Consider the following 15491-nt stretch of genomic DNA (forward strand, 5'->3'; position numbering starts at 1 on the left):
TAAGATACTATACAGAACAGACAAGACTGGGGTAGCTGACTAATATACTGTATGGAACAGACAAGACTAGGATAGCTGACTAATATACTGTATGGAACAGACAAGACTAGGATAGCTGACTAATATACTGTATAGAACAGACAAGACTAGGATAGCTGACTAATGTACTGTATGGAACAGACAAGACTAGGGTAGCTGACTAATGTACTGTACAGAACAGACAAGACTAGGATAGCTGACTAATATACTGTACAGAACAGACAAGACTAGGATAGCTGACTAATATACTGTATAGAACAGACAAGACTAGGGTAGCTGACTAATGTACTGTATAGAACAGACAAGACTAGGATAGCTGACTAATGTACTGTATAGAACAGACAAGACTAGGATAGCTGACTAATATACTGTACAGAACAGACAAGACTAGGATAGCTGACTAATATACTGTACAGAACAGACAAGACTAGGATAGCTGACTAATGTACTGTATAGAACAGACAAGACTAGGATAGCTGACTAATGTACTGTACGGAACAGACAAGACTAGGATAGCTGACTAATGTACTGTATGGAACAGACAAGACTAGGATAGCTGACTAATGTACTGTATGGAACAGACAAGACTAGGATAGCTGACTAATATACTGTATGGAACAGACAAGACTAGGGTAGCTGACTAATATACTATACAGAACAGACAAGACTAGGATAGCTGACTAATATACTGTACAGAACAGACAAGACTAGGGTAGCTGACTAATATACTGTATAGAACAGACAAGACTAGGGTAGCTGACTAATGTACTGTACAGAACAGACAAGACTAGGGTAGCTGACTAATATACTGTATAGAACAGACAAGACTAGGATAGCTGACTAATATACTGTACAGAACAGACAAGACTAGGGTAGCTGACTAATATACTGTATGGAACAGACAAGACTAGGATAGCTGACTAATATACTGTATGGAACAGACAAGACTAGGGTAGCTGACTAATATACTATACAGAACAGACAAGACTAGGATAGCTGACTAATGTACTGTATGGAACAGACAAGACTAGGATAGCTGACTAATATACTGTATAGAACAGACAAGACTAGGATAGCTGACTAATATACTGTACAGAACAGACAAGACTAGGATAGCTGACTAATGTACTGTATGGAACAGACAAGACTAGGATAGCTGACTAATATACTGTATAGAACAGACAAGACTAGGGTAGCTGACTAATATACTATACAGAACAGACAAGACTAGGATAGCTGACTAATGTACTGTATGGAACAGACAAGACTAGGGTAGCTGACTAATGTACTGTATGGAACAGACTAGACTAGGATAGCTGACTAATATACTGTACAGAACAGACAAGACTAGGATAGCTGACTAATATACTGTATGGAACAGACAAGACTAGGATAGCTGACTAATATACTGTACGGAACAGACAAGACTAGGATAGCTGACTAATATACTGTACAGAACAGACAAGACTAGGGTAGCTGACTAATATACTGTATGGAACAGACAAGACTAGGATAGCTGACTAATATACTGTATGGAACAGACAAGACTAGGGTAGCTGACTAATATACTATACAGAACAGACAAGACTAGGATAGCTGACTAATGTACTGTATGGAACAGACAAGACTAGGATAGCTGACTAATGTACTGTATGGAACAGACAAGACTAGGATAGCTGACTAATATACTGTATAGAACAGACAAGACTAGGATAGCTGACTAATATACTGTACAGAACAGACAAGACTAGGATAGCTGACTAATGTACTGTATGGAACAGACAAGACTAGGATAGCTGACTAATGTACTGTATGGAACAGACTAGACTAGGATAGCTGACTAATATACTGTACAGAACAGACAAGACTAGGATAGCTGACTAATATACTGTATGGAACAGACAAGACTAGGATAGCTGACTAATATACTGTACGGAACAGACAAGACTAGGATAGCTGACTAATATACTATACAGAACAGACAAGACTAGGGTAGCTGACTAATATACTGTACAGAACAGACAAGACTAGGGTAGCTGACTAATATACTATACAGAACAGACAAGACTAGGATAGCTGACTAATGTACTGTATGGAACAGACAAGACTAGGATAGCTGACTAATATACTGTATAGAACAGACAAGACTAGGATAGCTGACTAATATACTGTACAGAACAGACAAGACTAGGATAGCTGACTAATGTACTGTATGGAACAGACAAGACTAGGATAGCTGACTAATGTACTGTATGGAACAGACTAGACTAGGATAGCTGACTAATATACTGTACAGAACAGACAAGACTAGGATAGCTGACTAATATACTGTATGGAACAGACAAGACTAGGATAGCTGACTAATATACTGTACGGAACAGACAAGACTAGGATAGCTGACTAATATACTATACAGAACAGACAAGACTAGGGTAGCTGACTAATATACTGTACAGAACAGACAAGACTAGGGTAGCTGACTAATATACTATACAGAACAGACAAGACTAGGATAGCTGACTAATGTACTGTATGGAACAGACAAGACTAGGGTAGCTGACTAATGTACTGTATGGAACAGACTAGACTAGGATAGCTGACTAATATACTGTACAGAACAGACAAGACTAGGATAGCTGACTAATATACTGTATGGAACAGACAAGACTAGGATAGCTGACTAATATACTGTACGGAACAGACAAGACTAGGATAGCTGACTAATATACTGTACAGAACAGACAAGACTAGGATAGCTGACTAATGTACTGTATGGAACAGACAAGACTAGGATAGCTGACTAATGTACTGTATGGAACAGACACGACTAGGGTAGCTGACTAATGTACTGTACAGAACAGACAAGACTAGGATAGCTGACTAATATACTGTATAGAACAGACAAGACTAGGGTAGCTGACTAATGTACTGTATGGAACAGACAAGACTAGGATAGCTGACTAATATACTGTACGGAACAGACAAGACTAGGATAGCTGACTAAGATACTATACAGAACAGACAAGACTGGGGTAGCTGACTAATATACTGTATGGAACAGACAAGACTAGGATAGCTGACTAATATACTGTATGGAACAGACAAGACTAGGATAGCTGACTAATATACTGTATAGAACAGACAAGACTAGGATAGCTGACTAATGTACTGTATGGAACAGACAAGACTAGGGTAGCTGACTAATGTACTGTACAGAACAGACAAGACTAGGATAGCTGACTAATATACTGTACAGAACAGACAAGACTAGGATAGCTGACTAATATACTGTATAGAACAGACAAGACTAGGGTAGCTGACTAATGTACTGTATAGAACAGACAAGACTAGGATAGCTGACTAATGTACTGTATAGAACAGACAAGACTAGGATAGCTGACTAATATACTGTACAGAACAGACAAGACTAGGATAGCTGACTAATATACTGTACAGAACAGACAAGACTAGGATAGCTGACTAATGTACTGTATAGAACAGACAAGACTAGGATAGCTGACTAATGTACTGTACGGAACAGACAAGACTAGGATAGCTGACTAATGTACTGTATGGAACAGACAAGACTAGGATAGCTGACTAATGTACTGTATGGAACAGACAAGACTAGGATAGCTGACTAATATACTGTATGGAACAGACAAGACTAGGGTAGCTGACTAATATACTATACAGAACAGACAAGACTAGGATAGCTGACTAATATACTGTACAGAACAGACAAGACTAGGGTAGCTGACTAATATACTGTATAGAACAGACAAGACTAGGGTAGCTGACTAATGTACTGTACAGAACAGACAAGACTAGGGTAGCTGACTAATATACTGTATAGAACAGACAAGACTAGGATAGCTGACTAATATACTGTACAGAACAGACAAGACTAGGGTAGCTGACTAATATACTGTATGGAACAGACAAGACTAGGATAGCTGACTAATATACTGTATGGAACAGACAAGACTAGGGTAGCTGACTAATATACTATACAGAACAGACAAGACTAGGATAGCTGACTAATGTACTGTATGGAACAGACAAGACTAGGATAGCTGACTAATATACTGTATAGAACAGACAAGACTAGGATAGCTGACTAATATACTGTACAGAACAGACAAGACTAGGATAGCTGACTAATGTACTGTATGGAACAGACAAGACTAGGATAGCTGACTAATATACTGTATAGAACAGACAAGACTAGGGTAGCTGACTAATATACTATACAGAACAGACAAGACTAGGATAGCTGACTAATGTACTGTATGGAACAGACAAGACTAGGGTAGCTGACTAATGTACTGTATGGAACAGACTAGACTAGGATAGCTGACTAATATACTGTACAGAACAGACAAGACTAGGATAGCTGACTAATATACTGTATGGAACAGACAAGACTAGGATAGCTGACTAATATACTGTACGGAACAGACAAGACTAGGATAGCTGACTAATATACTGTACAGAACAGACAAGACTAGGATAGCTGACTAATGTACTGTATGGAACAGACAAGACTAGGATAGCTGACTAATGTACTGTATGGAACAGACACGACTAGGGTAGCTGACTAATGTACTGTACAGAACAGACAAGACTAGGATAGCTGACTAATATACTGTATAGAACAGACAAGACTAGGGTAGCTGACTAATATACTGTATGGAACAGACAAGACTAGGATAGCTGACTAATATACTGTACGGAACAGACAAGACTAGGATAGCTGACTAAGATACTATACAGAACAGACAAGACTGGGGTAGCTGACTAATATACTGTATGGAACAGACAAGACTAGGATAGCTGACTAATATACTATACAGAACAGACAAGACTAGGATAGCTGACTAATATACTGTATGGAACAGACAAGACTAGGATAGCTGACTAATATACTGTATGGAACAGACAAGACTAGGATAGCTGACTAATATACTGTATGGAACAGACAAGACTAGGATAGCTGACTAATATACTGTATAGAACAGACAAGACTAGGGTAGCTGACTAATATACTGTATAGAACAGACAAGACTAGGATAGCTGACTAATGTACTGTATGGAACAGACAAGACTAGGGTAGCTGACTAATGTACTGTACAGAACAGACAAGACTAGGATAGCTGACTAATATACTGTACAGAACAGACAAGACTAGGATAGCTGACTAATATACTGTATAGAACAGACAAGACTAGGGTAGCTGACTAATGTACTGTATAGAACAGACAAGACTAGGATAGCTGACTAATGTACTGTATAGAACAGACAAGACTAGGATAGCTGACTAATATACTGTACAGAACAGACAAGACTAGGATAGCTGACTAATATACTGTACAGAACAGACAAGACTAGGATAGCTGACTAATGTACTGTATAGAACAGACAAGACTAGGATAGCTGACTAATGTACTGTACGGAACAGACAAGACTAGGATAGCTGACTAATATACTGTATAGAACAGACAAGACTAGGATAGCTGACTAATATACTGTACAGAACAGACAAGACTAGGATAGCTGACTAAGATACTGTACAGAACAGACAAGACTAGGATAGCTGACTAAGATACTTTACAGAACAGACAAGACTAGGATAGCTGACTAATGTACTGTATGGAACAGACAAGACTAGGATAGCTGACTAATATACTGTACAGAACAGACAAGACTAGGGTAGCTGACTAATATACTGTATAGAACAGACAAGACTAGGGTAGCTGACTAAGATACTGTACAGAACAGACAAGACTAGGATAGCTGACTAATGTACTGTATGGAACAGACAAGACTAGGGTAGCTGACTAATATACTGTATGGAACAGACAAGACTAGGATAGCTGACTAATATACTGTATGGAACAGACAAGACTAGGATAGCTGACTAATATACTGTATAGAACAGACAAGACTAGGATAGCTGACTAATATACTGTATGGAACAGACAAGACTAGGATAGCTGACTAATATACTGTATAGAACAGACAAGACTAGGATAGCTGACTAATATACTGTACAGAACAGACAAGACTAGGATAGCTGACTAATGTACTGTATGGAACAGACAAGACTAGGATAGCTGACTAATGTACTGTATGGAACAGACTAGACTAGGATAGCTGACTAATATACTATACAGAACAGACAAGACTAGGATAGCTGACTAATGTACTGTATGGAACAGACAAGACTAGGATAGCTGACTAATATACTGTATAGAACAGACAAGACTAGGATAGCTGACTAATATACTGTACAGAACAGACAAGACTAGGATAGCTGACTAATGTACTGTATGGAACAGACAAGACTAGGATAGCTGACTAATATACTGTATAGAACAGACAAGACTAGGGTAGCTGACTAATATACTATACAGAACAGACAAGACTAGGATAGCTGACTAATGTACTGTATGGAACAGACAAGACTAGGGTAGCTGACTAATGTACTGTATGGAACAGACTAGACTAGGATAGCTGACTAATATACTGTACAGAACAGACAAGACTAGGATAGCTGACTAATATACTGTATGGAACAGACAAGACTAGGATAGCTGACTAATATACTGTACGGAACAGACAAGACTAGGATAGCTGACTAATATACTGTACAGAACAGACAAGACTAGGATAGCTGACTAATGTACTGTATGGAACAGACAAGACTAGGATAGCTGACTAATGTACTGTATGGAACAGACACGACTAGGGTAGCTGACTAATGTACTGTACAGAACAGACAAGACTAGGATAGCTGACTAATATACTGTATAGAACAGACAAGACTAGGGTAGCTGACTAATATACTGTATGGAACAGACAAGACTAGGATAGCTGACTAATATACTGTACGGAACAGACAAGACTAGGATAGCTGACTAAGATACTATACAGAACAGACAAGACTGGGGTAGCTGACTAATATACTGTATGGAACAGACAAGACTAGGATAGCTGACTAATATGCTGTATGGAACAGACAAGACTAGGATAGCTGACTAATATACTGTATAGAACAGACAAGACTAGGGTAGCTGACTAATATACTGTATAGAACAGACAAGACTAGGATAGCTGACTAATGTACTGTATGGAACAGACAAGACTAGGGTAGCTGACTAATGTACTGTACAGAACAGACAAGACTAGGATAGCTGACTAATATACTGTACAGAACAGACAAGACTAGGATAGCTGACTAATATACTGTATAGAACAGACAAGACTAGGGTAGCTGACTAATGTACTGTATAGAACAGACAAGACTAGGATAGCTGACTAATATACTGTATAGAACAGACAAGACTAGGATAGCTGACTAATATACTGTACAGAACAGACAAGACTAGGATAGCTGACTAAGATACTGTACAGAACAGACAAGACTAGGATAGCTGACTAAGATACTGTACAGAACAGACAAGACTAGGATAGCTGACTAATGTACTGTATGGAACAGACAAGACTAGGATAGCTGACTAATATACTGTACAGAACAGACAAGACTAGGGTAGCTGACTAATATACTGTATAGAACAGACAAGACTAGGGTAGCTGACTAAGATACTGTACAGAACAGACAAGACTAGGATAGCTGACTAATGTACTGTATGGAACAGACAAGACTAGGGTAGCTGACTAATATACTGTATAGAACAGACAAGACTAGGGTAGCTGACTAATGTACTGTATGGAACAGACAAGACTAGGATAGCTGACTAATATACTGTATGGAACAGACAAGACTAGGGTAGCTGACTAATATACTGTATGGAACAGACAAGACTAGGATAGCTGACTAATATACTGTATGGAACAGACAAGACTAGGATAGCTGACTAATATACTGTATAGAACAGACAAGACTAGGATAGCTGACTAATATACTGTATGGAACAGACAAGACTAGGATAGCTGACTAATATACTTTATAGAACAGACAAGACTAGGATAGCTGACTAATATACTGTACAGAACAGACAAGACTAGGATAGCTGACTAATATACTGTATAGAACAGACAAGACTAGGGTAGCTGACTAATGTACTGTATAGAACAGACAAGACTAGGATAGCTGACTAATGTACTGTATGGAACAGACAAGACTAGGATAGCTGACTAATATACTGTACAGAACAGACAAGACTAGGATAGCTGACTAATATACTGTACAGAACAGACAAGACTAGGATAGCTGACTAGTGTACTGTATAGAACAGACAAGACTAGGATAGCTGACTAATGTACTGTACGGAACAGACAAGACTAGGATAGCTGACTAATATACTGTATAGAACAGACAAGACTAGGATAGCTGACTAATATACTGTACAGAACAGACAAGACTAGGGTAGCTGACTAATATACTGTACAGAACAGACAAGACTAGGATAGCTGACTAATATACTGTATAGAACAGACAAGACTAGGGTAGCTGACTAATGTACTGTACAGAACAGACAAGACTAGGGTAGCTGACTAATGTACTGTATAGAACAGACAAGACTAGGATAGCTGACTAATATACTGTACAGAACAGACAAGACTAGGGTAGCTGACTAATATACTGTATAGAACAGACAAGACTAGGGTAGCTGACTAAGATACTGTACAGAACAGACAAGACTAGGATAGCTGACTAATATACTGTATAGAACAGACAAGACTAGGATAGCTGACTAAGATACCTCTCCCCCTCTCTCTTTACCTCTCCCCATCTCCCCTCTCTCTCTCCCCCTCTCCTCTCTCTCTCTTTACCTCTTTACCTCTCCCCATCTCCCCTCTCTCTCTCCCCCTCTCCTCTCTCTCTTTACCTCTCCCCATCTCCCCTCTCTCTCTCCCCCTCTCCTCTCTCTCTCTTTACCTCTTTACCTCTCCCCATCTCCCCTCTCTCTCTCCCCCTCTCCTCTCTCTCTTTACCTCGCCCCATCTCCCCTCTCTCTCTCCCCCTCTCCTCTCTCTCTCTTTACCTCTTTACCTCTCCCCATCTCCCCTCTCTCTCTCCCCCTCTCCTCTCTCTCTTTACCTCGCCCCATCTCCCCTCTCTCTCTCCCCCTCTCCTCTCTCTCTCTTTACCTCTTTACCTCGCCCCATCTCCCCTCTCTCTCTCCCCCTCTCCCCTCTCTCTTTAACTCTCACCCATCTTCCTCTGTCCGTCTTTCTGACGTGTCTCTGTTCTGCTGTTCCTGCTAGGAGATGATGGCCAGTCTGATCAGCCAGACCCCGGACCACCCTGTCCCCTTTCTCATCAGTCACCTGCAGACCAAGCCAGGCAGCCCCGGCAAGCTGCACAGAACGCTGGCGGGCTCCGCCGCTCTGTGGGCCCAGAGCGGTGCAGGTAGGAACACAGGCACATATGTGTGCATGCACATGCTACACAAACACGCCTACGCTCAGAAGCTCACGTAAACTCACAGAGCATGCACGTGTGAACAATCGTGTACACACATACGCAATACACACAAACAGTGTTATATAACTAAACTTGTGGGGACACACAATTCAGTCCCATTTAATATCCTATTTTTTCCTAACCATTAACCCTTACCCTAACCTTAACCCCAAAACCTAACCTTAACCCTAAACCTAACCCTACCTCCTAATCCTAAACCTAAACCTAATTCTAACACTCATTTTAACCTCAACCCTAAACCCCCTAAAAATAGCATTTGACCTTGTGGGGACCAACAAAATGTCCCCAGTTAGTGAAACTTGTGTTTGTTTACTATTCTTGTGAGAACTTCTGGTCCTCACAAGTATAGTTAAACACGTTCACACAGGCACACAAACACACACATTCCTAGTCATTGTGTGTACTACTGTCCTGGTACCTTCTTCTCTCAGCAGAGAGTAAGGGAGGTCCTGACCTCAGGAGTTATGAGAAGCCCTGGCAGATCCACCCTAACGAACCCACGAAATCCAAGAGTGATCTGGCTGTATCTAACGTCTCCCCTCCTTCAGCAGAGTCTAAGTCCTGTGAGTATAGCTGTATCAACAGTGTGTCATTGTAGAAGTCTTTATGTTGCTCCAATGGCACGTCTACTAGTCCTGTCCGTTCCTCTGTCATCGCCAATGGATGTACTCAGCGGGAAGATGTAGCTGGTACCCTATCCTATACTCCCACCAAAACCCCCCAGAACTCTGCATAACAACTGACAGTAAATGAAACCAGCAAGCGTAGACTCTATGGTTTGGGTGCAACAGATACAGCAGTGTTTTGATTGCAGCCGTTAGTATTGATACTTGTTGTACGCCAATTATTCACCTCGTTGGTTTCAATCTCCCCTTTTTAATTGGACGTAATTTCCCATTAAATTAGTCATGGTTTATTGTCCAATGGGCCAGTGCCAGATGAGTATGCTAGTCAAGGCTCTATAGATAACTGGGGACAGACTGAATGACGGGTGATGTAATGAGGTTATAACTGGGGACAGACTGAATGAAGGGTGATGTAATGAGGTTATAACTGGGGACAGACTGAATGAAGGGTGATGTAATGAGGTTATAACTGGGGACAGACTGAATGAAGGGTGATGTAATGAGGTTATAACTGGGGACAGACTGAATGAAGGGTGATGTAATGAGGTTATAACTGGGGACAGACTGAATGAAGGGTGATGTAATGAGGTTATAACTGGGGACAGACTGAATGAAGGGTGATGTAATGAGGTTATAACTGGGGACAGACTGAATGAAGGGTGATGTAATGAGGTTATAACTGGGGACAGACTGAATGAAGGGTGATGTAATGAGGTTATAACTTTGGACAGACTGAATGAAGGGTGATGTAATGAGGTTATAACTGGGGACAGACTGAATGAAGGGTGATGTAATGAGGTTATAACTGGGGACAGACTGAATGAAGGGTGATGTAATGAGGTTATAACTGGGGACAGACTGAATGAAGGGTGATGTAATGAGGTTATAACTGGGGACAGACTGAATGAAGGGTGATGTAATGAGGTTATAACTGGGGACAGACTGAATGAAGGGTGATGTAATGAGGTTATAACTGGGGACAGACTGAATGAAGGGTGATGTAATGAGGTTATAACTGGGGACAGACTGAATGAAGGGTGATGTAATGAGGTTATAACTGGGGACAGACTGAATGAAGGGTGATGTAATGAGGTTATAACTGGGGACAGACTGAATGAAGGGTGATGTAATGAGGTTATAACTGGGGACAGACTGAATGAAGGGTGATGTAATGAGGTTATAACTGGGGACAGACTGAATGAAGGGTGATGTAATGAGGTTATAACTGGGGACAGACTGAATGAAGGGTGATGTAATGAGGTTATAACCGGGGACAGACTGAATGAAGGGTGATGTAATGAGGTTTTAACTGGGGACAGACTGAATGAAGGGTGATGTAATGAGGTTATAACTGGGGACAGACTGAATGAAGGGGGATGTAAGGGACTCATAGGTTGGGTCAAATGGAGAGAGAGATGAAGTGGTTGGAGAGGGAGGGAAGGAGAGAGATTAGGAGAGGAAATGAGGAGAGGAGACGGGGATAGTGGAGAGAGAGATAGAAGTTGGGAGGCAAAGAGAGAGACAGATCGAGAGAGATGGGAGGGAAGGAGAGAGATGAGGAGAGGAGACGGGGATAGTGGAGAGAGAGATAGAAGGTGGGAGGCAAAGAGAGAGATAGAGAGAGACAGATCGAGAGAGATGGGAGGGAAGGAGAGAGAGAGGCAGAAACTTCAATAATTCAGTATTGCTCTCATTCTCGTGCCAGTTCCAGTCTATTTCAGGCTGTGGTCAGACCATCACTCACAATCAGGAGGGAATGAAAGAGACGACACGTCTCTCCTCCGGTGGCCCTGGCTGCTTCTCCCGGCCACTCTGCTGTTTCTCTCTCTTTGTTCCTTAAGCTGCACCAGAATATAATGTCTTTATATGCTTAGTATACACTACGTCATTTTTTTTTTCCTGTAACAAACCGATCTGTAAACGAAGAAACAACAATTCTAAAGGAAAAGTTCTAATGGAAGACATCAGTTAAATGAGAGTTCTGTGCCGTGAAAAAAAAAAGTAGTTTTCAGTAGGTATCTCTCCTTACCTTCTCTGTTGGTATATAATCGAACCCACAATCCTGGCATTGCAAGTGCCATGCCCTACTAACTGAGCCACACGGGACCACAGGATACCCTCCTCATCTAATCCCAGTCGATTTGACAAGTCCCAGTGGATTTTATTCATGACACAAAGATGAAATCTACACTGAGAATACATAATTATAAGAACACCTTCATAATATTGAGTTGCAAAAATCTATGAAATGAAATGTGTCCTCTGTATGTAAGGGTGCTCTACTGTGAGTTCTGCTGTGTGAGAGAGCGAGAGAGAGATAGAGAGAAGTTAAATTCTACAGAGGAGGAATAGGTTGAGCAGGTGGAGGAGGACCTGGAGGTGAGGAGAAGGGGTGCAGCTGCTCCTGCTGACTCCATGCTAGGGTTGCGGGCTTCTGTCACGTAGCTAGGAATGGTGGGTGCGGAGTCAGGCGCAGAGAGCAGAGGTATATGGAAAAACGTATTTATTCCGGTAAGTAATGGTCCCGCCAAAAACAACAGACGCAATAATGACTCCCAGAGCAGGGGTTATAGCCGTATACTGATGTGGAATGACTGCAATAACCACTGGAGCAGTTACAGCCTTCGAAGGGGAGGCAGATGTAGTCGAGGGGTCCTGCCACTGTGTTAGTGGTGCTCACGGTCCAGCTTGGTAGAGACCCGATCCATCTGATCCACTTCAGATGTTTTGTTTTCTGCTAAGTTGGACCGGGCTCGAGCTCTGCTGCTGGAGAGAGGCTTTTGGCTGGGCTTCTGTGGAGGAAAAAAAAAGATATTTAATTTATTTTAAATGATTTTGAAATCTTAACCATCTCCTTACACATGGTCTACTTTTTGAAGGTTTGGATTTTCGACTCCTCTAGGGTGTTGTGTTTTATCATTTAAAAATCTGTTTGTTGATTATTTTAGCAATGTCCTGATTCTCCTGGTGAGAATGCTAGTGGAAAGAGATTACATTAATTAGTGGTGCATTCAGAAAGCATTGGGAAAAGAGCTCTGCGTTCTGCATGATTTCCCTGCTGCTAACTGATACAATGTGTTGCCGCTAGCATTGCTACATTTTCCAAAAAGGCTAGCCACATTTTTTCTGAACATTACTAAATAACCAGCAAACTAATTAAAAAAAATGTTTTGTCAAAATCAACACCCTAGGGAAGTCACTAATAAGCTTAACTTCAAAAAAAGAGCAATTCCCACTTATTTAGGAATATGGATAACTATCCCTTTAAAGGTAAAGAAACCTGACTAAACTTAGGTAAAGATACCTGTTTAAACTTAGGTAAAGAAACCTAACCAAACTTTATTTATTTTTTAAAATATGTTTTTAGAGGGAAGATCATTTTTAATATTGCAGGTAGGTTGTAGCTTCCATCGATGTAATTGTCTGCATCATTTCCAATCACCCATGTATATTTTTGTTAAAATATATACATATACAGTACCAGTCAAGAGTTTATCTTTATTTTTATTTTTAATATTTTCTACATTGTAGAATAATAGTGAAGTGTTAAACAAATCCAAATATATTTTAGATTCTTCAAAGTAGCCACCCTTTGCCTTGATGACAGCTTTGCACACTCTTGGCATTCTCTCAATCAGCTTCATGAGGAATGCTTTTCCAACAGTCTTGAAGGAGTTCCCACATATGCTGAGCGCTTGTTGGCTGATTTTCCTTCACTCTGCGGTCCAACTCATCCCAAACCATCTCAATTGGGTTGAAGTCGGGTGATTGTGAGGGCCAGGTCATCTGATGCATCACTCCATCACTCTCATTCTTGGTCAAATAGCCCAGAGGTGTGTTTTGGGTCATTGTCCTGTTGAAAAACAAATGATAGTCTCACTAGGCGCAAACTAGATGGGATGGTGTATAGCTGCAGAATGCTGTGGTAGCCATGCTGGTTAAGTGTGCCTTGAACTCTAAATAAATCAATGACAGTGTCACCAGCAAAGCACCCCCACACCATCACTCCTCCTCCTCCATGCTTCACGGTGGGAACCACACGTGCGGAGATCATCCATTCACCTACTCTGCGTCTCACAAAGACACGGCGTTTAGAACCAAAAATCTCAAATTTGGACTCATCATACCAAAGGACAGATTTCCACCAGTCTAATGTCCATTGCTTGTGTTTCTTGGCCCAAGCAAGTCTCTTCTTCTCATTGGTGTCCTTTAGTAGTGGTTTCTTTGAAGCAATTCGACCATGAAGGCCTGATTCCCGCAGTCTCCTCTGAACAGTTGATGTTGAGATGTGTCTGTTACTTGAACTCCGGGAAGAATTTTTTGGGCTGCAATCTGAGGTGCAGTTAATTGCTGATTTCTGAGGCTGGTAACTCTAATGAACGTATCCTCTGCAGCAGAGGTTACTCTGGTTCTTCCTTTCCAATCTGAGGCTGGTAACTCTAATGAACTTATCCTCTGCAGCAGAGGTAACTCTGGGTCTTACTTTCCTGTAGCAGTCCTCATGAGAGCTAGTTTCATCATAGGCTTTTGCGACTGCACTTGAAGATATTTTCCGGATTGACTGACCTTCATGTCTTAAAAGTAATGATGGACTCTTGTTTTTCTTTGCTTATTTGAGCTGTTCTTGCCATAATATGGACTTGGTATTTTACCAAATAGGGCTATCGTCTGTATATCACTGTGGTATCCCAGGAAGTCTACCCCGGGGGATGGTAATAGAGGGGAGGTACGTGAGGCGACGTTTGCTCCCTCTGCTGGGAATACAGGAGCTGGGCACCCCGATACGGACAGATCTAAGTGGAAGTAATTAGAGGAAAGTGCCAACCAGCTGTGGAGGCCAAATAAAAGGATCCCGGTGGCACACCGCGAGGGAGAACGGGGAGAGACCGACACCAAGCCACAGTAGAGGAGAAGGACCGAGCTAAACCTAAGTGATTTTCTTTGTTATGTTTATTTTCTGTCTTAGTAAAGTTGTTTTTGCGGACTAAAACCTCCCTGTCTCTGTGTCAATCTCTGCACGCTCAACCCAACACCCCATGGTTTACCATACCATCTTGTCACAACATAACTGATTGGCTCAAACACATTAAGAAGGAGAGAAATACCACAAATCAAACTTTTAACAAGGCACACCTGTGAATTGAAATGCATTCCAGGTGACTACCGCATGAAGCTGGTTGAGAGAATGCCAATAGTGTGCAAAGCTGTCATCAAGGCAAAGGGTGGCTACTTTAAAGAATCTCAAATAGAAAATGTATTTTGATTTGTTAAACAAAAAAGTGTTAACTTCCATTTGTGTTAAGAAGTTAATAGTTTTTAGATTTCTTCACTTTTATTATTTATTTATTTATTTATTTTATATTTATTAGAAA

General features: G+C 41.0%; 1 protein-coding gene across 1 annotated transcript in view; it reads left to right on the plus strand.

Moving 5' to 3' along the window:
* The first annotated feature begins 9279 nt into the window (after positions 1 to 9279).
* The window catches only part of LOC120037520 (uncharacterized protein C8orf34-like), a 39111-nt gene continuing 32899 nt past the window's right edge, over positions 9280 to 15491 (plus strand). Inside the window, exons 1-2 of the mRNA XM_038983551.1 lie at positions 9280 to 9418; positions 9925 to 10056. Of these exons, the coding sequence (XP_038839479.1) occupies positions 9280 to 9418; positions 9925 to 10056 (271 nt within the window). The remainder of the gene's footprint in view (positions 9419 to 9924; positions 10057 to 15491) is intronic.

Source organism: Salvelinus namaycush, unplaced genomic scaffold (genome assembly GCF_016432855.1).
Source record: "Salvelinus namaycush isolate Seneca unplaced genomic scaffold, SaNama_1.0 Scaffold1740, whole genome shotgun sequence".
NCBI classification, from domain to species: Eukaryota; Metazoa; Chordata; class Actinopteri; order Salmoniformes; family Salmonidae; genus Salvelinus; species Salvelinus namaycush.